Source organism: Lemur catta, chromosome 7 (assembly GCF_020740605.2).
Source record: "Lemur catta isolate mLemCat1 chromosome 7, mLemCat1.pri, whole genome shotgun sequence".
Lineage (NCBI taxonomy): Eukaryota > Metazoa > Chordata > Mammalia > Primates > Lemuridae > Lemur > Lemur catta.
The window spans coordinates 73,017,212-73,038,098 of NC_059134.1; the positions used below are offsets into that span (position 1 = coordinate 73,017,212).

Sequence of the window (20,887 nt, forward strand, 5' to 3'; positions counted from 1 at the left end):
TGTGGAAAATATAATTCCTTAAGAGGAAATAAGGAGGCCTGTTTGGGAAGAGAAATTGCATGCTGGACAGATAACTTTGTCTGCTACTGTGCTACTACCTAGCATCTTTAAAGTTGCTTCTAGCTTTAAAAATGAATGGAGAGGGCTTCTCCCATTAAAGCCTTTGGGATTACCATGTCCCCGGGATGGTTCCTTCTGTGCATGCTTATAAAACCAACAAATAAGACAAACTGGAAGAAGACATCTATGAATACTGCTGGGTTATGTGGCTATATTAGTTACCTACTGCTGCTTAACAATATTATCACAAACTTAGCACCTTAAAACAACACATTTATTATCTCACAGTTTCTATGGGTCAGGAGTCCAGGCATGGCTTAGTTGGGTCCTTTGCATAGGGTCTTACAAAGCTGCAATCAAGGTAGCAGTTGGGGTTGAGGTCTCATTTGAGGCTCAACTGAGGAAAGATCTGCCCCAGGTTAGTCCAGGTTGTTGGCAGAATTCAGTTCCTTGCAGCTATAGGTAGGGCTGAGGATTTCAGTTTCCTGCTGGGTATAGGCTGCAGGCTGCCTTCAGCTCAAGGCACAGACTCACCATGGCCCGTATTCCTTGCCATGGTGGGTCCTTGCCATGGCTGCTCTGATTTCTCAAAGCCAGCAAGGGAGAGACTGGCAAGACAGGCATCATAATCTTATGTCCTGTGATCACATAATCACACATCCTATCCCCTTTACTGTATCCTATTGGTTAGAAACAAGTCATAGGGGATCATACCAGGGCATGAACAACAGGAGGTGGGAAGCAAAGGACAACCTTGCAAATCTGTCAGAGTGGCAGAACTGGATGGGACAATCCCCAGAGCTGCCTTAAAACCTAACACACCTATTTCTTCATGTGGAGAATTGATGGAGGCAAAACAAAATATTGGCTTCCAGTCCCTCTAGTTCAGCCAGCAGGAGATGTAGGGAGCTCTGCCTCCTCAGAGCTGCAGCAGCTGTCCGGGTTGGTGTCTCTCCCGTAGCTCTGTGTATACAGTTAAATCTAGTAGCCTCTATAGGACTATATATTTTGCTTATTATCTACCATTTGGCAACTTACCTTCTCTTTATGATGTGGAAATGCTTTTTTAATTTATTCATGTGTACATACTGTCTTCCTTAACTATATCATAAGCACTTTAAAGGCAGGGAGCATGCCCTCCAAGTAGGATAAAAACAAAGGCAAATGTACTTTTGAAGAACTATAGCTTATGTTGGTTTTCTAGTGTTGTGGAGGAAGAGGGGTCGCTAGGTCAAGGTGAAAATCTGCCCTCTCTTAGCTGTACTTGGCTGTGCAAACAAAACATGGATATCTGAAAGGGGAGTGACCTTACAAATGCTCAGATTACCTTGAGACAATGTGCTTAGTTCCTACTGGAGCAGCCAGGCAGGCATCTGGAGGCAGATGGGTAATGGACAAAGAGGTCCGATAGACAGGAGTTGAATCCTTGCATACACTAGCAGTGTGACCGTGGACTTGTTTTAACCTCTGTGAGCCTCAGTGACCTCATAGTCCTAGCTCATAAAGATAATGCATTTAAAATGTTTAACAGTGTCTGACATATAGTAAACAAGTAGGACGTAGATACTATGATGATCCTTTAAGACAGCAGTCCCCAACCTTTTTGGTACTAGGGACCAGTTTCATGGAAGACAATTTTTCCATGGATGGGGGCGGGGCTGGGGTTGGGGGCCAGGGAGCTCAAGCAGTGATGCACGGCCTGGTTCTTAATAGGCCATGGACCAGTATTGGGCCATGGCCTGAGGGTTGGGGACCACAGCTTTACGACACTGATCTAGGAAGGCTCTTGTCAGTTCTCAGAGTGCAATTCATCCCATAACAAGGGGGTCAAGGAGAGGTACACTTAATACATTGTAGCTTTTTCCTTCTCTTGGAGCTTGAGGGTTGAGTGTGGTAGTTCCCTGAGTGTGGAGGCAATTGGAATCCTTACTGCTGTTTTCCCATCCCTGGAGCTGGGCCATCCAGAAAGTCTGGTAAGAGGCTGGGTTGCAGACCCTCCTCTGCGGAGAGCAGAGAGCCTGGGATAGATGCTGGTCATGCCAGGGCAGAGGAGGGAGGATCCCAGCTCCTGCCTTTCATTCCTAATCTCCCAGCGTGCGGTAGGAAGCACATGGGACTTGGCTGGGTGTCCCTGGCCAAGCAACAGCCTCTCCAAAGCCATTTTCACTTCTGCAAAAGTGGAGCAACATCCAGGGTCAAAAGTGGGTAAGAATGTAGAAACATTCTTTAAATTTCACATATCTAAGGAAAGCCAGCATGTATTCTCCTTACCAAGAATTTGCCTCTGAGATTAGATAAATTTTAATTTTCTCCCAACAGTGCTCTTATGGGCCAAATGAAAATGTTAACTACATTTTAGAAAAGTTTTAATTTGAACAACTTATGATTAAAAAATACACTTTATAAATAATTTTTCCATAGACTTGATTGAGGATTGTTGCGAACTTTACAAAAAGGCATCTTGCAACAACAGATTAAGGAAATTACAAAAAATATAGCTATAGCCCTATTTAAAAATACAGCATTATACATCACACAGCATTTTCTTTGTGCAAAAAGTTTAAGAGAATGCTGTGTTAGGCATGTCAAACATATATACTCAAAGGGAAGTAAACTTTAATATAGTTACTTTGCATAATAGTATAAGGCACAGCTGAAATAATGAATCTTCTCCCCCTAGAAGTTAATATACCTTAGTTCAACATTTTATTTTGTAGGACTGAAGGCTAAACATAGCTTTATACAAATGTGTGTATATGTAAACATATATATGTACAAAAACAAATATCTGCTTTGACATTGAGCAAACCCCCAACATATTTACAGTATTTTCAGAGAATGTGTTCTCCAAATCAGTCTGTGTGCATCTTCTCTACTGAACAACTCTTTAGAAAATCAAACCAAGCCAACATCTGTGAATTAGTGGACATCCTCTGTTGAGACTTCCAGTTTTCGCTGTGGAACAAAGAGAGTTCCTAAGGAGGTTTGATTAGCACCGTCGAAATCCACATAGGATGAGCTAGTTGGCTTGGTGGGTCCACCTGGGGTACGGAAGAAACTTTCGGCCACTAATTGTGACCCTTTGGGTGTCACAGGAACAGGCTGATGGGAAAGAGAGGAATGGAAAAAAGAAGTCAAACACACGCAGATACATATGTCCCAGCGAACTTGGAGGACGCGACTGGATGGATGTTCCATGTTGGGAAACTCACATATCTTGAAATTGGCGAGGGAAGCTTCTGTGAATTTTAAATTCTCAATTATTTTGTTAAAGAGAGACAAAAATCTCATGATAACCCAATAATATAGACTCCTCTGGCACTCTTCCTGCGTTGAGGAAGGAAGGTGAACCTTCAGTCTCCTTATTCTCCCATCCTTTCACTCTCCAAAGAAGGAAAGCAAAAGCAAGTCTCCTATGATACAGATATTTGGGACTTAATAACACAAAGAAAAATTAAATTAAATGCGAACACTCTCACCTGTTGTGCCCCCATCACAGCAACTGATTGTCCATTTCGTTGGCTCTGGCCTGGGCTTGGCGAGTCATAACTGGCGGCTCTTCCTTGCTGAGTGCCTGCATTTTCTGGTAGGACACTAACAGCCTCTATCCTTGGAGACACAGGAATGATTCCGGCTCCAGGGCTGGCAGACACCTGGACACCAGGGGAGATGAGTCCCAGGTGCTGAAGGGTGAAGTTTACAATGGCTGAGCTTGGGTTCTGGATGGGAACGGGGTGGCCTGCAGCGAGAGCCGGGCTGTTCCCGACAGGTACGGCTGCCACGGAAGTTGGTGAGACCATTAGCTTCAAAGGTGTTACATGAAAAGAGGGAAAATTAACAGCAGTGAGTTCAGATGATGTCACTGGAATAACACCTGGAAAGAAAAGGGTGAAGATATCTTAAAAGCACAGGCATTTGTCCAAGAAGTTTAAAGGCTTAAGGGAACTTGAGACCAGCCCACGTTTGAATAGTATTTTCAGTCTACTCACCTGCGATCGGGGAGCTGTAGATCCTGTGGTTTGGGGAAAGAGCACCTGAGGTTTCTTTACTAGACAGGATGGACTCTGCCCCCAGGGATGAGCAGTGTGTGAGAGGGATTAGGTATCCTGATGGGAGCGAGGTCTAGAAAACAAGGAGGAAGGGCTTATTGTGCACACAAACACAGGAAAAAAAAAATGGCCGCGTGCCTCTTCAGGACGAACATTCCTTGGTTGTTGCTTGTTTCATCAGACCAAAGCCCCCAGCAGTATGGGCTGCAGGCAGGCCAGCCACCTGGCTCCTAGAGGACAATATCTGCCTACCCTTCCCAATGCTTGTCCTGAATAATACAGAACATCTGCTTCTTATATGCCACCTATGGTCTTGGGAAACATCTGGAAACTGGCACTGAGCCTGCTTAGGGGTGGGATTCACCCAGCACACAATCCGCACACTGACATCCTAACTCCTGCATACAGACTTCTTGGGGTAAGGTGGTGCCAACTGTCAGAAGCCAGAAGAACACCGTGTATAACGCTAGTAGATTGCTATCTGATTGTTCCTTAATTATGTAGGATGATATTTCCTAAAGAGTACTCTGAGGGACCCCTAGGTCTGCATCCCCTAGGGATGCAAACAGGTGTTACTTAATTCAGGGTCAAACACGTTTGGGAAATGCTGAACTAAACAAAGGCGAATAGTGTCTTTATCAGAGAATTTCCAACTGACTCTAATGATGGCATGCATTATAAATCCCTAAGTGGAGCACACAGCATGTAGCATTTCTGAGACTATTTGGCAACTATATTTTTGGTAGGTTATTAAGGAGGACTAGTATTCAAAGAAAACATTTTAAGCAATGTTGATTTAGAGAAGGGGTGGGCAAACTATGTCCTATGGGCCAAATCCCACTCCCTGCCTGGTTTTGTAAATAAAATTTTATTTGAACACAGCCATGCCCATTCACTTGTGCATTATCTATAGCTGCTTTCCTGCTACGATGGCAGAGTTGAACAGGTGTGGCAGAGCCCATATGGTCCACAAAGCCAAAAAATACTTACTCTCTGGCCCTTTAGAGAAAGTTTGCAGATCCCTGATTTAGAACAAAGGAATCATACAAGCATAGATTTTTTTCCCCCTAGTACTGCTTGCTCTAATGATAACAAGCAATCTTAGAATATGCAAACTAAAGCACACTAGAGTTAATAAATTACAAGAGAACTGATAGTTCATATTAGAGTCCCACATGTCACTGAGCAAAAGCTTTAGGCAATAGTTTTATTCCAAATAGAAAAGGCCCAGGTATGTGTTGCATGTACCTCCCACCATGCTTGTTAGATCACTGTATTTTACCAAACAGAAAAAGTCTACATGGGTGGCTGAACTGCCTGAAAAGTCCGCTTTAGCCTTACTGGGAGTGGGACTGGCAAAAGCCAAAAACAGCTCGTATAAACTAGGGGCCCTTCTTTAATCTTTCTTCAGAGCTTTTTTCTCTCCTTTGTCAAAACAACAGTTTGATCTAGCTGTTAATAGGTCTTCTCCTTGGGAACCACAAAGCTAAAAGCGTACCACAAGCTTTTAATTTTGTTTCTTAGATGCCTGGTACTGCTCAAAATCTTCACTAGTAGTAGGTGCCTTGAAAGCTGCAGAAATAGAGAATTTTTAAGGGGTGGATTTAAGCATTTTACAAAGAGCTGCTCTCTGTCATCTTTAGTCGTATGCTCCCGTGATACAATTACTCTGGTTGCTGGTTTAACTCTTTCAAGTCTTCAATAAAGCCTGTAGTACTCTAATCACAATTATTTTTCAATTTTCAACAAACTACATTCATTGCAAAACTTTTTAACCTATAATGCCAATTTCTTTTTAAAAAAAAAATTAGAACTATTTAATTAGCAGGATGAGTGAATCTGACATATTTCAGCTCGAATGTCATTTCTTCTAGCTTACAGCAGCCCTACCACCCCCTTCTCCTGTCACATCATCATCCTCATCATTCACTACCTGATGTGTCTGTTTATTTGCACACCGTCTTCTCTCCTAGAAGTGGAGATTCTCAGTAAATATTTGATGAATGAACTAACACATGGATCTCTCATGTTCTTTGTTTCACTCAATCCATGCTAAAAAGAAATGGTCAAAATGAAGTTGTAGATATGAAAAAAAGAAGCAGGGTATGTGAAAAATCTACCCGCTGAAAACCTTAATCCTGAATAACTAAGGGACCAACAGGAGACCATTATTAAATCATACCCATTGGCCCAAAGAGATTACGGACCCCCTAGAAAATTGAATCAAGCCAAAGCTTTACGATTTCCCCCCTAGCACGTACATTAAATACAAAATGATACTATGTAAGATAATAGATGTTTGAATGGTTACCATGAGGCCATCCTCAGGGAAGATTTGACAAACTCTAAAGCTTCCTTAATAACAACAGTAACAGATAATACCCTTCAGCTTATACAGTGTCTTAAAGGGATCAAACCCCTTTATGTATAAATTCACTTAACTTCACAGAAATTGTAACATGGCCATGGGGCAAGTACTCAAAAGCAACTGCCACCAAAGGCAGGTGCTAGGTTAGATTTGACCCAGATCCCAGTGGTTTATTTATAGGTGATCAAGAAAAACTGGTAGAATAAATTCCTCATAGATGAGGAAAAACAAGACATAGAAAAGTAAAATAACTTGCATTAACAGCAGGGACAAAATGAGAGATTAACTTCTGCTTCCATGTTTAGTGGTATTTATTTGATACAGTAATGTCTTTCATATATAATTGTCCTATGGGAGAAAAATGAGATAATGTATGTAAAAGTGCCTAATACCTATTATGTCTGGTATGTGGGTAGGCATCTGATGGATAATAATTCCTATCTGAACTAATCTCCACCTAGGAGAAAAAATTCTCTAGAAACCAGTACATCAAATATACCTACAATTTGTCAAAATCAGTTTGATTTTTCTATTTACACAAAATGGATATTTTGGTTTAAATTTTAGGTAGAAAGTAAAAACAGGGGGAACACTTTATCTTCTAGGCAACAGATGCCAGTTACATGACAAGCATTAGGTAATGACTCAGAAAGAAGTTACAGGAACCCTACGCACCCATCCATTCAGGCGGGGTTACGTCTGCTTGTGAATTATTTAAGACTTTCATGACAGGTGTTTGCATTCCAGCATGTGATGGAGAAATGGACTTAAGGACAACCACCCGTGGTGCTTTAAAAAGAGAGCAAATAATCCCTCCCTCCAAAGGTTAAAAATGTCCCTGCCGTCATCCCAGTCAGGGGATTAGCTGTCTGGGCCCTCATTTGGATTATGGGATGCTAAGAAACAGTTCCTCTGTCTTCTGAAAGATTGTTCTTTGCTCTGATAAATTTCCCAAGCCACCAAATTCTCCTCTAATTGACCAAGAAATTCCTAAAGCTTTGTACTTACTGCGGAGACATTTTCAAGTCCTTTTAAATCCTCTTTAAATTTCTTTTTGGAAGCACTATCTTCAAGCATGCTTGCCCTCTTTGAGCCTCTTTCTCCAGCTGGCTCCCTGTTTCGGTTCTTCGTACCCTGTCTCTGTGGGGCTGGCTGCAAGTTTCCGGTCCTGGTGGAGGCACTGGACTTGGTGGCATCACTGGCTGCCTTCTCAGTGGTGGCATCGGTGGAGTCTTTTGGTCCAGTAGCTTTAGAAGAGTGAGTGGGGCAGAGCGTCGGGCTCAGGCCTTGGGGCGGTGTCATGGTTTGGGCTTGGGCAGGCTGCAAGTAGATGGCATAGGATGGGCCTGAAGGGGCCGGAGGTAGGATCACGGGCACCGCTGATGACAACGGGCTGGGGATCAGTGGGACCACCCCCAGGGGCTGGATGAGGGACGGTGCTGTCAGCTCCAGCTCAGCATTCACCGGGGTGTCCAGAGGGGCCACTGGTGTGCAGTGCCCAGATCTTGCCAGTTGTACTTTCACTTTCTTTCTGGGTTCACTAAAGGACAAGATTTAAAACATGACACAATGGAAACACATTTTCTCTGAGATGTTCTACCACTTGAAGCCTCAGATTGAAGCCATGCTGTTTTGAAACTAGCAGATAGTTTCTGTAATGACTGAGTATGAGACATAGAGAAGATTTTCTCTCCCGTTTCCAAGGCTAGTGCCTGTTCTCACATGAAATAAGTAATCCCAATAATGCAATGCAAAAGCAATGCACCCTGTTCGTTGCTAAAGAGCATTGCCAACCTACCTGGATTGCTCTTCTAGTTGCATTTTGCAAATAGCTGCGAGCTGAGCCATTTTACTTGGGAAGGGTGCAGGATTCTGAGAACTCTCAGCTGGTGAAACAGAAAAGGAGGGGCACTGGTCAAAGCTAAAGAACACATGTTCACATAGAGGAAACCTCGTTGGAGTCAAAGGGACAGAAAACATGTACCTCCCTTCAAAACTGCATGGCAATTAAACACTAAGCCCCACAAGTGACTTTTTATCCTTTAAGTACATAAGTTCGGCTTCAAGAAGGCTTGGGTACATGGATATTGAAACAATTCTCTGACAAGTATTGCAGGGATCAAGTAAGCTAAAAAAACATGAGATAAAAAGAAATTCTTCCTAGCAGAGCTCTGACGTTATTGAAAACATACCTTTGTTGGTCTTCACAGGGCTACTGGGAGCAGAATTTATCTTTCTTCGATCACTTTCTATACTCTTCACCAGCTTGATAAGAGATGGGTGTCGAGTGAAGTTTGGTTTCCCACGTGTGGAAAAGAGGTTTTTGGCACAGTTCTCTTTTGAAGACCGCCTGACCTCTAAATCAGAGGTGGCAAAAGGAGTGACTGGGCTGGGGTCTGAAACAGGAAAGGTCTGTGTGTTAAAATACGGGTGGTTCAGCTTCCTTCTGGGATGTGAAATCAAAATGTAGTTTTGAAATGATTTTACAGAGAAAAGTGGCAACAACTATAGGTCACCAATTATGTGCCAGATGCTGGTCTAAGGACTTTACATACAAAACCTTGTTTACCTTATTGAATGAATTCTGGGACATGAGACTTCATACTTTAACATTTCCAAAACTACACTATATCTTATAACCAGTGGTGTGCTGGAGAGGAGTTACTAGTGAGTTTTCTGTCTTAGTGATATATAAAAAATTGTGCATCTTATAGTCAGTTGAGTCTTCAATCTGATGAAATATAGTGATCCTTCCCGAAGTAGGTCCTCCTCAGGAAATGCACCCCCATGAGAGGTGAGAGCTCTGATACTCAATGATATTAACCCACTGACTCGGGGTCTCTCCGCTAGAAGCACGTGTGCCTGCGACATGAACCTGGTCAGTATGTTCCCAGAGCCTTCACTCCAAATTCCTGCACCAAAAGACCTTTGTCTGAGATTATACCAAAATAACAGTGAAAGGTGCTATTGTTCTTCCCATTTCACAGGTGAGGAAACTGACCCTCAGAGAAGTCACTTGCCTGAGGCCACATAGCTAATGAGTGACAAAGCTGAGACTGAAACCTGAGTCTCCCTCTGCCTCCATGGCCCACGTTCTTGCCATTTTCTAGTGGTTCTGGGAGGGGATCTTTGGTGGGATGTAAAATGTCAGGATCACAGTTGAGATGAGGACTAGAAAGATCTACCTCAACACCAGAATGAACTCATTTCATGTTCTCCATGTGTACAAGTTCTGTTGTGGTCACTGAGCAGCATAACAACAACCACAACAGTATCTTACGCTTTGTGGTGCTTTCGATTTCCCAAGTCTTTTTTTATACAGATTTTATTTCCTGGGCACAGGGGGCGAGGTTGTTATGGAAGTTGGGTTGCTGATGGCGCCAGAAGCCAAACTTTCTATATTGGGACTCATTTTTAATTGTATTTTCAACTATTTATATATGTTCTTTCTATGTGGGGGTGGTAGGTAGGACAGGGAAGGGAGAATATCTCCAAACGTGCCTTAATTCAAAATAATGAAGCAAAGAATGAAAGAAAGAAAAATACATACCACTGGTATTTGGACTGATTTCTGGGCCTGTCCATTTAAAAGCTGGTTTTCGGCCTCTTTCCTCTGTAACATGAACTTTCTTGATAAGCTCCAGGCTACTCAGAACATTAGCTATATCATATAACCTCCTAATTTTTGCTGGCAAAAAAAGAAGTATATATACCACTTAATGCAATAATGAAAGATCAAAAGATTTTGCTTCATAAGAAAGGACTTCGTATTCTAAGAGCTGTCTTAACCGTCAATGTCAGAGAAACATGTGACTCCTTTTAAGTCATCCTAGTGCTACTGCTTTAATTAAGACAAAAAATAGTTTTAAATATTTAAAAGACTCAGTTACTGCTGGTACTGAATCTTGAAATGACAACAACACATGCTGAAAAGGAAAAATGACTCGATGAGATCACCTTATCTGAAACTGTGTTACAGATTTTTTATAAAAAGGCGCCATTCCTGGGAATCTTCTAATGAGGATTCAGAAGAATTTTATGAGCAGATAGAAATAAAAGTGACAAATGTATTGCTTTTCTGCTTGCAACACCTTATAACAACACTTATTTAATATCATAGCATGGAAAATTTTGTACCCCATCAAAATTTGTAATCTTTCATATTATCTTTATATAATATGCAAAGACTAAATTTATTAATTCTGCAAAGCTTGTGTATGTTAAAAAGTTATGTTAAAAAAAAGTCTGTTTTTACTTCTATCTTGATAGTACAAAATTACAAATCGAGTCCCCTTCGTAGCCCTGCCAGAAGGCTCTAAGTTCCCTGGGGGTTCAGCAAGTTACACACCTACAGTTCCTAGAATAGTTTCCAAGGCTGTGACTAATTAGTGAACCAGAGAGCTGAAAACTGGTGACTCAGAAGAAGCCGGAACCCATCAGTATCAGGGTGTGTTTTCTGAAGTTACAGATCTCCCAAGACTGTTGCCAGCATCATTGCCTTTACGCTCTGCTTAATTCTGTCTTTATAGATACACTGTCAACCTGGGGATGTGTGAATATACTTCCATGGGAGAAGTAGAGCTTTATAGGATGGTCTCTGTGTGATGGTTCCCAAGTATTCCCCACAACCTCTGCGATCACTTGGGGTGGCTCTTCCTCACCATACAGCTGGGTCCTACAGGTGGCCCATGTTCAGGTTAACCCCCAGCAAAGGCCCCTCCCCATCTACTGAGCGCTTCTTTCCAACACTCTTCCTGCAAAGTCTGGTATAGCAGTGAGGGCTGCGCTCTGTGTTAGGAACCCAGGCCGTAACCCCTTTCCAACTGAGAGCAGGTCATCTGGCCAAATCCATTCAAAATGGCAGACCACCTGTGCTGCAAGTCACTTCAGGGGACAATTTTGTGTTCTTTATATTCCCATACATCAGCATCAGTGGAAAGAGTAGAGACCTAGGGTCTGGTCCTGATTTACAATTCACTACTCACTTAGACCTGAGACAGTACAGATTCTACTAATGTAAAATGAGAACAAAAAATATTACAATATCAAATGAAGCCAAAGTGTCAGACAAATAAGAGTAGTTATACATATCTTCCAATCCTACAAGTTAGCTAATGCAGTATTATCATGGCTTCTAAGGAGAAGTGAAGATATAAAAACATAATTAGAGAAGATCTGTTTATGTACCCAATATATTTGGAAACCAGTTTATAACTGAGATGGTATTGTTTAAGAATAGATCCAAAATTCCATGGCAGTCATGACACTTACTTTTAAACTTGCTTTTATCCAAATCTTCCACATGGTCCTCCCCAATTAAAATCTTGGCAGCAATTTCTAGGCTTACTATCTGAGGCGTTGACACCAAAAACAGCATCACAAATTTCTGGCTCATTACTCTTAAAGACTTGTCTTTGCGGCTGTTTACAGAAGCTTTGGAGAAGGATGAGGATTAGAGAATTAAAATTCATGAAGGGACAAGTGACTTCTAAAGTAACAAGGCTAAAAATACCACCACCTGATCCTACCGCTGACAACTGCAGCATTTTAACATTAAAGGCAGCAGTAGCTTTAGAGCAGAGTGTTCTCCACGGGACCTTCTGTTTGGACGCAGGAGAAGCGCCATGCGGCCCGGGCTTTTCACATAAGGACCGTGCGGTAACCGATTGGCCACTGGAGCTCCAGCCTGGGCTTTTCCATACTGTCTCTCACCTGCCCGAAATTCCACTCCCGGGAGTTCCACAAAACACATGTCTGGGTGTCCATTGTGGCCCGCGTTTGATTTGATGATATGATCCTCTATACTGTAACTCTTAATGAAGTCAAACTCTTGTTCATATTCTTTCTTTTTGATCATCATAATCTGCTCGGCGTACTTATTCTCCTGCCCGACACTCTTCAAAGTACCGAGGGTCTTGTTGAGATTATGTCGCCCGTGCCAGGTGTACCTGTTTTTGGCGAGGCGGCTCACCATGTGTAAGCTCTCTAGGACGTTCACGATATCGTAAATGCGCCGACGCTCAACATCTGCAAAGAAAGTACAATTGTACGTTACTGGGGTCAGGTTTTTGTAATGTGTTGAGAATTGAATAACTTCTTATTCCACAGTTTATCACTCACTAGGTTCCTGATAATATAACTTTATTAACTATAAGTGCACATGTTCAACATACAGTGTGAAAGTAAGAAAGACATGTCCCTGCTCTGGAAGGGTATGAATAAGTTAATATGAATTAGAAAGAAGACATTTATTGAGGCCTAATATGTGCCATACAGCTTTAGGAAATTTTCACCCTAAACTTGTGAGGTAGATATTATTATTTGCACTTTGATAATGAGGAAATAGAGGCTCCGACCAGCTAAGTAGCACACACCAGGAACAGAGCCAGTAAGTACCAAAACCAAGTCTTTAATACTCTAAATCCCACACTTCCTAATCCATTTCTTATATTATCCTTCCAACATACACAAACATACACAACCCTGCTTATAGTATTCATATGATAGGTACAAAGTGCTGAAATTACAGAAAAGTACAAAAATCATGATGTAGTTATTAAAAACCGACATTAAAAAATAAAATGAAATATCCCTTTTTTGAGTCTAATTTTGCTTACTTTGTAGCTACCATTAACAATGTGATATCAGTGATTCAATTATTTAAATTGGATTTTCAATATTCTGCAATGTTAGAATTCTCTTTGTTCAAAAAATTGACTTTCAACGTTGATTTACATTCAAATATTTGATGAAACCCAGCCTTCCTGGAAAAGTGTTATATAAAACACTATTGAGGAAGGGTGCACCCTACTGGCCTCTTGCCGTTCCTGGAAGCTGTCCCTATGCCCTTGCCTGAAGGCCTTTGTACTGGGCTATTCCTTCTGCCTGGAACCTCTTCCCCCTTGTCTTCACAGCTCTCTGCCTTGCTTCAAGTCCTTGCTCAGATGTCACCTTTTCAACAAGGCCTGACATGACCTGAGCACTTAACTTAAAATGGCAAAGCACCTCTCCAGCACTTCTAACTCCTTCATCCTGTTCTAGATTTTCTTTTTTCCATAGTATGCACTACCTTCTAGCATACATCATCATTACTTACTTACTATGTCTTTTGCTCAGTATCGATTGCCCCACTAGAATAGGTTCCAGGAGAGAAGAGATTTTGCCCTTTGTGTTCACTGATGCATTTGAAGCTCCTAAAACATTGCCTAACGCATAGTAGGTGGTTAGTAATAGATACCTGTTGAATTAATGGGTACTATTTCCTGCCTAGCTATGATTAAGTGTATGTGAAAAGCAGATAAATCTAAATGGCATATTCTTAAAATGTGAAATAAAGTTGGTATTTATGGATGTGTATTAGAAGGGCAAAACTTTTCTTCATGGGGTGATTGCTATGTATTAAAATGTATTATCCTGGATAGTACATCTCTTCACAGTTTTAGATTCGAATATTTGCATAATTTCAAAGGAACTCAGATTTGCCACAGATCTCTTTTTAGGTTTAAGTAGATTTGAGTCTACGAACAGAGGAATGAAAGAAGGTGGTGGGAAGAACATAGTAACTTTTGCCCAATACAAAACACTCAGAAAACCCACTGAGAATAGTGCTGAGTGGCTGGGAACACACAAATCCTGTTCCCACTCCCAGAAGCTGATCCTGATGTCAGCTAGGAAAATACCATGCAGCAGCCTGGGGATTCAAGGAAGGTGCCAAAAGTTCACAGTTGCAGTTGTTTGTGAAACAAGTCATAAAACAATGTTTCCTTTCTTTAAAGCTTCAGAGATAACCTTTAGTCACAAGCAACCTCCACTATAATTTTTTTCCCCTCTAAGATTCAATGAAATTAGAAACTATTTGCCTTTATTCTTAAATTCAGAGGGCTGTAGAGATTTACCATGTCCATGTGGTCTTAGCTGTGTCATATGCAAACACTGGTTAGATGAGCATGGGTCTGAAGGAGTTAAGTCCATAAAGTCACTTTAATCGTGAACTGTTTCAGTGAGCTCATGGGATACTTACTAAGTTCCTCCGCTACTTCATCAAGACAGATGTCATTATTCACAGCAGGGTTGGGATACTTAGGGTAGCGTGCTAAGAACTTATGGCATAACAATCCTAAACTTTTCTCTTTTCGGCTTGGTTGAGATTTCTCATATTCATCTCCAGAAAAGTGTTCCTACAAAGGAAAAGGTAAATGATGTCTTATTCTGAAATAAAGTTTGACAGATTTATGAGGGGCATCTGTGCTTGACGACTAACACCACTCATTCATACATGTGCTTAGCTTCAACAGCTGCAAAATTTGAGGGGCAAAAACCGGGAGTGGGGGAGAACTAGTACAAACTGCTTGGCAAATCTGGAAGGGGAAGCCTGCAATAAAAATAACTATAAGGTTCAGAATTCCCAGTTCTAAATTTGATGGGGTCCAAACCTTCCTGGTGCTCTGAAGGAGGTTAATGACAGCCTTCGGATGGTGATGCTTTAAATTGCTAGCACTTCTGCAATAGCTACAACCCTCCAAGAAATTCTCTTGTCTTCACCCAGTCCTCTGAAAACCTACATGTAAACAGTCTTTGGCCTCAGGTAATCCACTTCTGTTGTCAAACAACAACCCCCTTTTCTGATCTCTGTTGCGGATCTCAGGGCTCACAGCGCTGATGAGCATTTTTAGGTTGGCTGTTGGTGTCCACGGCTCTCCCTGGGAGACTTCCTTGGGCTTGGTGGGTGTGGTTAAAGGGCCAAAGTCAGGCTGGATCTCTGCCAACACTATATTTGCCATAGTGCATTCTTTCAGAGGTGTTTTCATTAGTCCCCTTTTATGTGGCTCAAAAAAGAGATTTTCCTGGTTTAAAAAAAAGTAAATAATTAAATCCATGGTAAAACAGGCTTTATCAGATAGCTTTTGACTCTAGAAATTGAGCAATGAATAGAATATTGCTGAGGAAAAAATTGCCTAATGAGATTGTAGAGTTGATGAAGTTAATATCTATATTGCAGTGATCACTTGACACTGTCCATTCTAATAGTTAAATTTCCCATTTTTAATTTTGCAATGAAGCATGGTCCTACATGTTCTCATCTTGTTTCAAGAATTTTTTAAAAAACTTTAATTGAGACATAATTCTTAGCTCTTATTTGAAATAATGTTAGGTACAGAGAAGAGTTGCCAAGATATTAGAGTGTTTCCATATACCCTTCACTTAGCTTCCCGTAATAGGACTGATAATTTTAAGTGATCTCAAACTCCTAGAAGCAACTTTCACTCATGACACTGTCATGAGCAAAGGCCTCCAGGGCAGAAACTATTATAATTATCCACCTAGCATAATGGCTGCATGCAGTGGGTATTCAAAAAAACACCACTGAGAGCCAAGCAGACAAGGGTGAGGGTTAGCATATGGTCAGATTTATCAGGAAAATCCACAGTGCCCAAGAGCGGACTTCTCACCAGAAAAGTCTGCCCTTTGAATATCCACCCCTCACTTTACAGATGGAGAAAATGACATTTCTCCATCACAAGAGAAGTAACATTAGCTCACCAAGCTCATAAAGCTAGATTCTGGTAGAAGTGGGACTGCCAATGAGACAAAAGGGTAAATTAACAGCAGTTCATAAATATGACTAATGGAGACTTTGTTCCTTCCACTTGGGGATATCTGGGATTCCGCCCATTTCTCCTATCTGTACCTATTTTAAAGAAAATGCTTGGAATGGCAGTAACTAAAAGAATGGAGAGACCCACTAACTTTAGGAACATGGTGAACGGGATTATTTTACATGTCTGTGACACTTTGGTATTTATCAAGTGCTTTTCCATTTGTATTTTCATGGACTCCTATTTTGCAGAAGGGGACATGCAGGCTGAGAGAGGTGGCACAGGACAAGAACCCAGATATTCTCTCACTCCAAGAATGTGCTCGTATATGGAAGTCAGTGTGATGGATCCAATGGGAGATCCCTGCCAGCATGTGCATCTAGGAGGTGCTGATCTAAGAATGGGGTTTTTCTAAAGGCTGCTGTCCTTTGCCACAGACTGTCAAGAGCAATAGTAATTCTCTTGTTTGACTAACATCTGTAACTATTAGGAAATTTGCATATAAGCTTATTTTTCTTACCTAACAGTAGTTGGACACCACTAGTGATAATTCTACTGTAACTTTACAAAATATTTACCTCATAAACAGAGCATGTTGAGGCTCCCATAAGCCTAAAAAAAGCTTACAATTTGGTAGAAAAATTATCTTAAAACGAAATCCAATCTAGAATCATGTCAAATGCCTGTCTGAATTCCTATTGTTAAACAGTCTTCGGAAGTGTTGTAATACAACAAACAAATTTCATTATTTTTAAAAATACCGTTTCTCTCTGTTTATGCTTTTGAGACTTCCACCATAACATTAAAAACTAGAAAGATTCTTTAACTCTGGGCAACCCTACCCCTCTTCAAAAATTAAATTTTCCTTCCTTCCAGGTTTTTACAGAGACTAACCAAAAAGGGATGTGACATTAATAAGATACACTGGATAATGAAAAATTATGGAGTTAAAACTGCAGTAAAGAATATGGAAGTTAAAAAGTACCTTTTCGTTCTCCATTCTGTAAATTTCTCATACATTTAGAGTTTAAAAACGAAAAATCTGGAGTTCCTCTCCAAATCTCAATGGTTCAAGTAGTTTAATCAACTCTATTAAAAATTTTAATATCCTTAAAGAAAAAAGGAAATAGAAAAAGTTAGAGAAAAATAAATACCAAGAGATCCTATGTTGAAAATTCCTTCGTGGACACAGCAGGCCACAGAAACAAAGACTAACGAAAAATGGCAAACTAGATTTACATTTTATTCCCGACCAGAGATAGCCTCACCGGGCCGAGAACTCCAACAAATGCCAGTAAATTCTTCAGCAAACGGATCCGCTGTCATGAGACTTCAAGTAACCCACAGCCCTGCAGTGACAGCCCTCTCCCATGTTTAGAAAAGGAGGGCCATTCTCCAGACCCCACCAAATAGACTGTAGCAAGCACCCACCTGTTCACAGATCAGGGCTCCGGACTGAGCGCACGCGACCCCCAGTATCCGGATACAAGTCTGTATCTATGCCTGAATTTCTCCCCTTACACACACGTGCACAGGCTCAGCAGTAAAGTCTTGGCAAGTTGCCCGTTATGAAACTTACAAATTCAGTCCCTAAGCTCTAAGCTTACTGCCGGGCATTTAAAGAGTGCCTTATGTTTAAGACTTTTTAAAAAAGGACTTTCTTAAAGATGCAAAGCTCTAGGTACTCGCTATTCGGGTGGTCCGTTCACCCCGCGATGTTGCGCTCCACCATGGAAGGCTGCGTTTGTTCTATAAGGCAAACAGGTACGGTCCCCCTGCCGCCACCCGCTCCGCGCCCGGCGCACTTCCCCCTCCGCCCGGCCAACCGCCCCTCCCCCAGGCCCGGACCGCCCGCCGCCCGCCCTGCAGTTCCCGGACAGCATCCTCGTGGTTTCCAGGACAACGACTCCCGACCAATCAGAGAGCTGGCCGTGGGTCTGCAATTGGTTGACGGAGCCAGGGGCGGGGCCGGACCTTCCGCCTCCGATTTAAAAATTTGGCGCGGAAAGCCGGACCGTGGCCGGCGCCGCCTCTTAGCAGCGCGGGGCTTGAGCGCGGGCAAACCCGCGCCCGGAACCACGGCATCCCCGCCCCTCCCCCTCGCTCGCCCCCGCCCCTCTGCGCGGGAGCTCGGCTCCTCCTTCTACTGCCCCCGGCGGAGCGGGAGGCGGGAAACGGCCGCCGCCGCCGCCGCCGCCAGCCCCCGCCCGAACCCGCTCCCGGTGCTGTGCTGGCCTGGCGCCGCGTCCCTCTGCGTCTCACTGACCTGTCAGTCCACCTCACGGTTGGAGCCGGCGGGGGCCGAGCGCCGACTCCTCGGCAGCCCTTCCCAGCTCAGGCCCGGGAGTCCGCGTGTCGGGCAGTCAGTCTGTCTTTCCGCCGCGCCGAGGTGGGTGCGGGAGGGAAACGCCCGAGCCGGGACTGGCGGGCCGGCGGGCGGGCGGAGGGAGCGTGACTGTCCCGGAGCAGTCAAGCCCCCGATTTGAAATTAACCCGCTCCCGGCGCGAGCTGATCCCGCGGGCGGGGAGGGCCGCTCCCCTCCCCCACGCCCGCTCGTCCCGGCCCCGGACCTCGCGCGCCAATCCGAGCCTCCAGACACCAGCCACCGGCGAATCAGGGTGCTGGCGCCGCCCTCCGTCCCGCCTCCACAGCAGAGTTGGGGGAAAAGTTCAGCAACTTTTTTTCCTTTTTTTTTTGCATACACCCCCTCCCCTTGCTCAAAGTTGGGGAATAAAATTTGGCCCGCCCGGGGCTCGCGGGCTGGTGCGCGGGTGCCCTGTGATCCCCAGATTGGGACTGTCTCACCTCCTGCCCAGCCCCAGGTCCACTCACCTGCCCTCGGGACCCCAGCTGGGACCATTCCCCCTTCCATCCCTGGCTTGCATTATTGTGCTGCCCACCATCTGCCCCATGGTTTTCAGAAATTGGTGTGAGCAGAGAGAAGCTTGGCTACCGGTGCCCAAACTCGATGGGCGCGGGGCCTTGGATCAGCGGTGAGAACTCAGGTGTTGGAGGAGAAGCAGTGAAGTTGAAAACCCGCCAAGCCTGGTCCAGGCGTCTTTCCTCTTGTGGTCTCCTACCGGCTCCTCCCTGTTGTCTTCCCTCGCTTTTCCCTCTTTTTCCGGTCTCCGATCCTCGGGCAGCTTTAGCCTAGTATAGAGCAGAGTCCTAGAGTAACAGCAGGGTTGGGAGACACTTTAATCCAACGTCCTTATTTGGCAGACAGGGAAACTGAGGCTCGGGGCGGCAGCGCTGCCTCGCCTGTGCCTGGATTGTTTGCACTAATGTTGGCTTGCTCCGCTTTCTCGGCTTTAAAACATTTCCCCTTTTCTGCGGACGCGTGCGGGGGTTGCTGGACCGCATGTATTGCCCAACCGCGCCAAGATCAGGGCTCGTGTCTACCGACTGTTTGGTTTGGGCTCTTCCTCCTCTGTAATCTCACGCCTTTAAACTCCAGCAAGGCCCGGGGCCACGCTCCCCCAGCCCCGTCGCTTACTTTTGTACCAGCGAATCTCCCATTGCTGACTCGCGGAGCGAGACATTCTTATTTGCTCCTGGACTCGGTAAGGCGGGAATGCTGTAATACTGATGCCAGGGTCTGGGCACTGCAGCTATCGCCGTAGGGCCAGGGGTCTAGGTGACGAGCCATGGCTCATATCCCAGTGGAATGCGACCCAGGGCGCGCAGAGTGGCCGCCCCGAACGGTTAGCACCGTCGTGTCCCTGTCCTCCCCTCGTCTCCAGCTGAGGTGCTGGTATTGCTCAAGAACGCGCTTCGACCTGAAAGGTGCTGTGCAGAAGGGGTGGTCGCCTGTAGGTCCCAGATGTGAAATAAAGCAGAGATCACGGGACAGTGTGCCACAGTCCATAGCACGGAGTGGCTGGCTCTTACTGAACCCAGGTACACCTTTTCTGGAGCAACGCGGGGCTCCAAGTGCATCAACAAAAGACAGCTGGTGCTTCAGCTTTAGCCACTAGCTGTTTGCCAGATTGTCATCTCCCTCAACCTCCTCAACCATCAGTGCTTATAGGAGTGTCCCGGTTCTGCCCTGCCCAACATTCCCTAAGTGTTTACACCCAGGGAGTTCAGCAGGCTTTAAGTCCCCTTTAAAGGGACTCTTCAGAAGCAGTAGGTCTGATGCCCTTGTGTTCGAAGGTAGTGACTATTTCCCTCAAATCTGTGATCCATAGGGCCATTCATGCTGCAGGTGTCTGAGTGACAAGTACCTGTAAGGCAAATAATGCAGGGAGCAGCCACCTCTGGTGACACTTCACAGATGGCATCTCATTTCATAGTCAGCACAGGTAATAAAGCATGGGTTATTACTCAGCAGAGCATTTTGAAGTAACAAATCCAAGGGCTTCCTATAAGTGACAGACAGGGCAGGGATTGCAAGCCAAGTCTGTATGTAACTCTTTAGAGCTTTCCACTGAAAGCCATGTTCACTGTGCTGGGTAGTGGTCTTCACTTGCTTCACAGGATAGTTTTGTCCCATTTTATAGAGAAGAACACTGAGGCACAAAAGGTTTAAGTGATGGCCAAGTTAGCTATAGAGCCAGAATTAGAATCTGGGTCTACCTGCTTTTAGTTCCTATATCCCATTCCATTGCCTCTGAAATTTCCTACGAAAGCAGTGTCAGTGCCACCTTAGGCCAGCCTTTAGCCATTGTAACCCCTCCCCCAACATAAAAAATAGAAAAGGTGGGGATGTAATTCTTGCTTAATAACAGTTGTCATGTCTTATTGAAGCATGTGAAATTATAATCAAACTCACTGAATATGTTGAAAAGTGGTTCTATTAAAAGTGAAGTGA

General features: G+C 43.8%; 1 protein-coding gene across 2 annotated transcripts; it reads right to left on the reverse strand.

Annotated features, from left to right (window-relative positions):
* Positions 1-2,409: 2,409 nt before the first annotated feature.
* Positions 2,410-18,596, reverse strand: E2F8 (E2F transcription factor 8). 2 transcript variants are annotated; one of them, XM_045557669.1, is made up of 13 exons: positions 18,340-18,595; positions 17,059-17,182; positions 15,039-15,320; positions 14,498-14,654; positions 12,190-12,504; positions 11,749-11,910; positions 10,028-10,165; positions 8,670-8,873; positions 8,276-8,363; positions 7,486-8,017; positions 4,050-4,182; positions 3,540-3,934; positions 2,410-3,162 (listed from the first exon to the last, which is right to left on the reverse strand). In XM_045557669.1, exons 2-13 carry the CDS (start codon positions 17,071-17,073, stop codon positions 2,980-2,982), a joined length of 2,604 nt encoding a protein of 867 aa, XP_045413625.1. In that variant the 5' UTR covers positions 17,074-17,182; positions 18,340-18,595; the 3' UTR covers positions 2,410-2,979. The 2 variants fall into 2 exon arrangements, with proteins under 2 accessions (XP_045413625.1, XP_045413626.1); XM_045557670.1 differs by lacking the exon at positions 4,050-4,182 and having other exon boundaries at positions 3,540-3,863; positions 18,340-18,596.
* Positions 18,597-20,887: the final 2,291 nt, after the last annotated feature.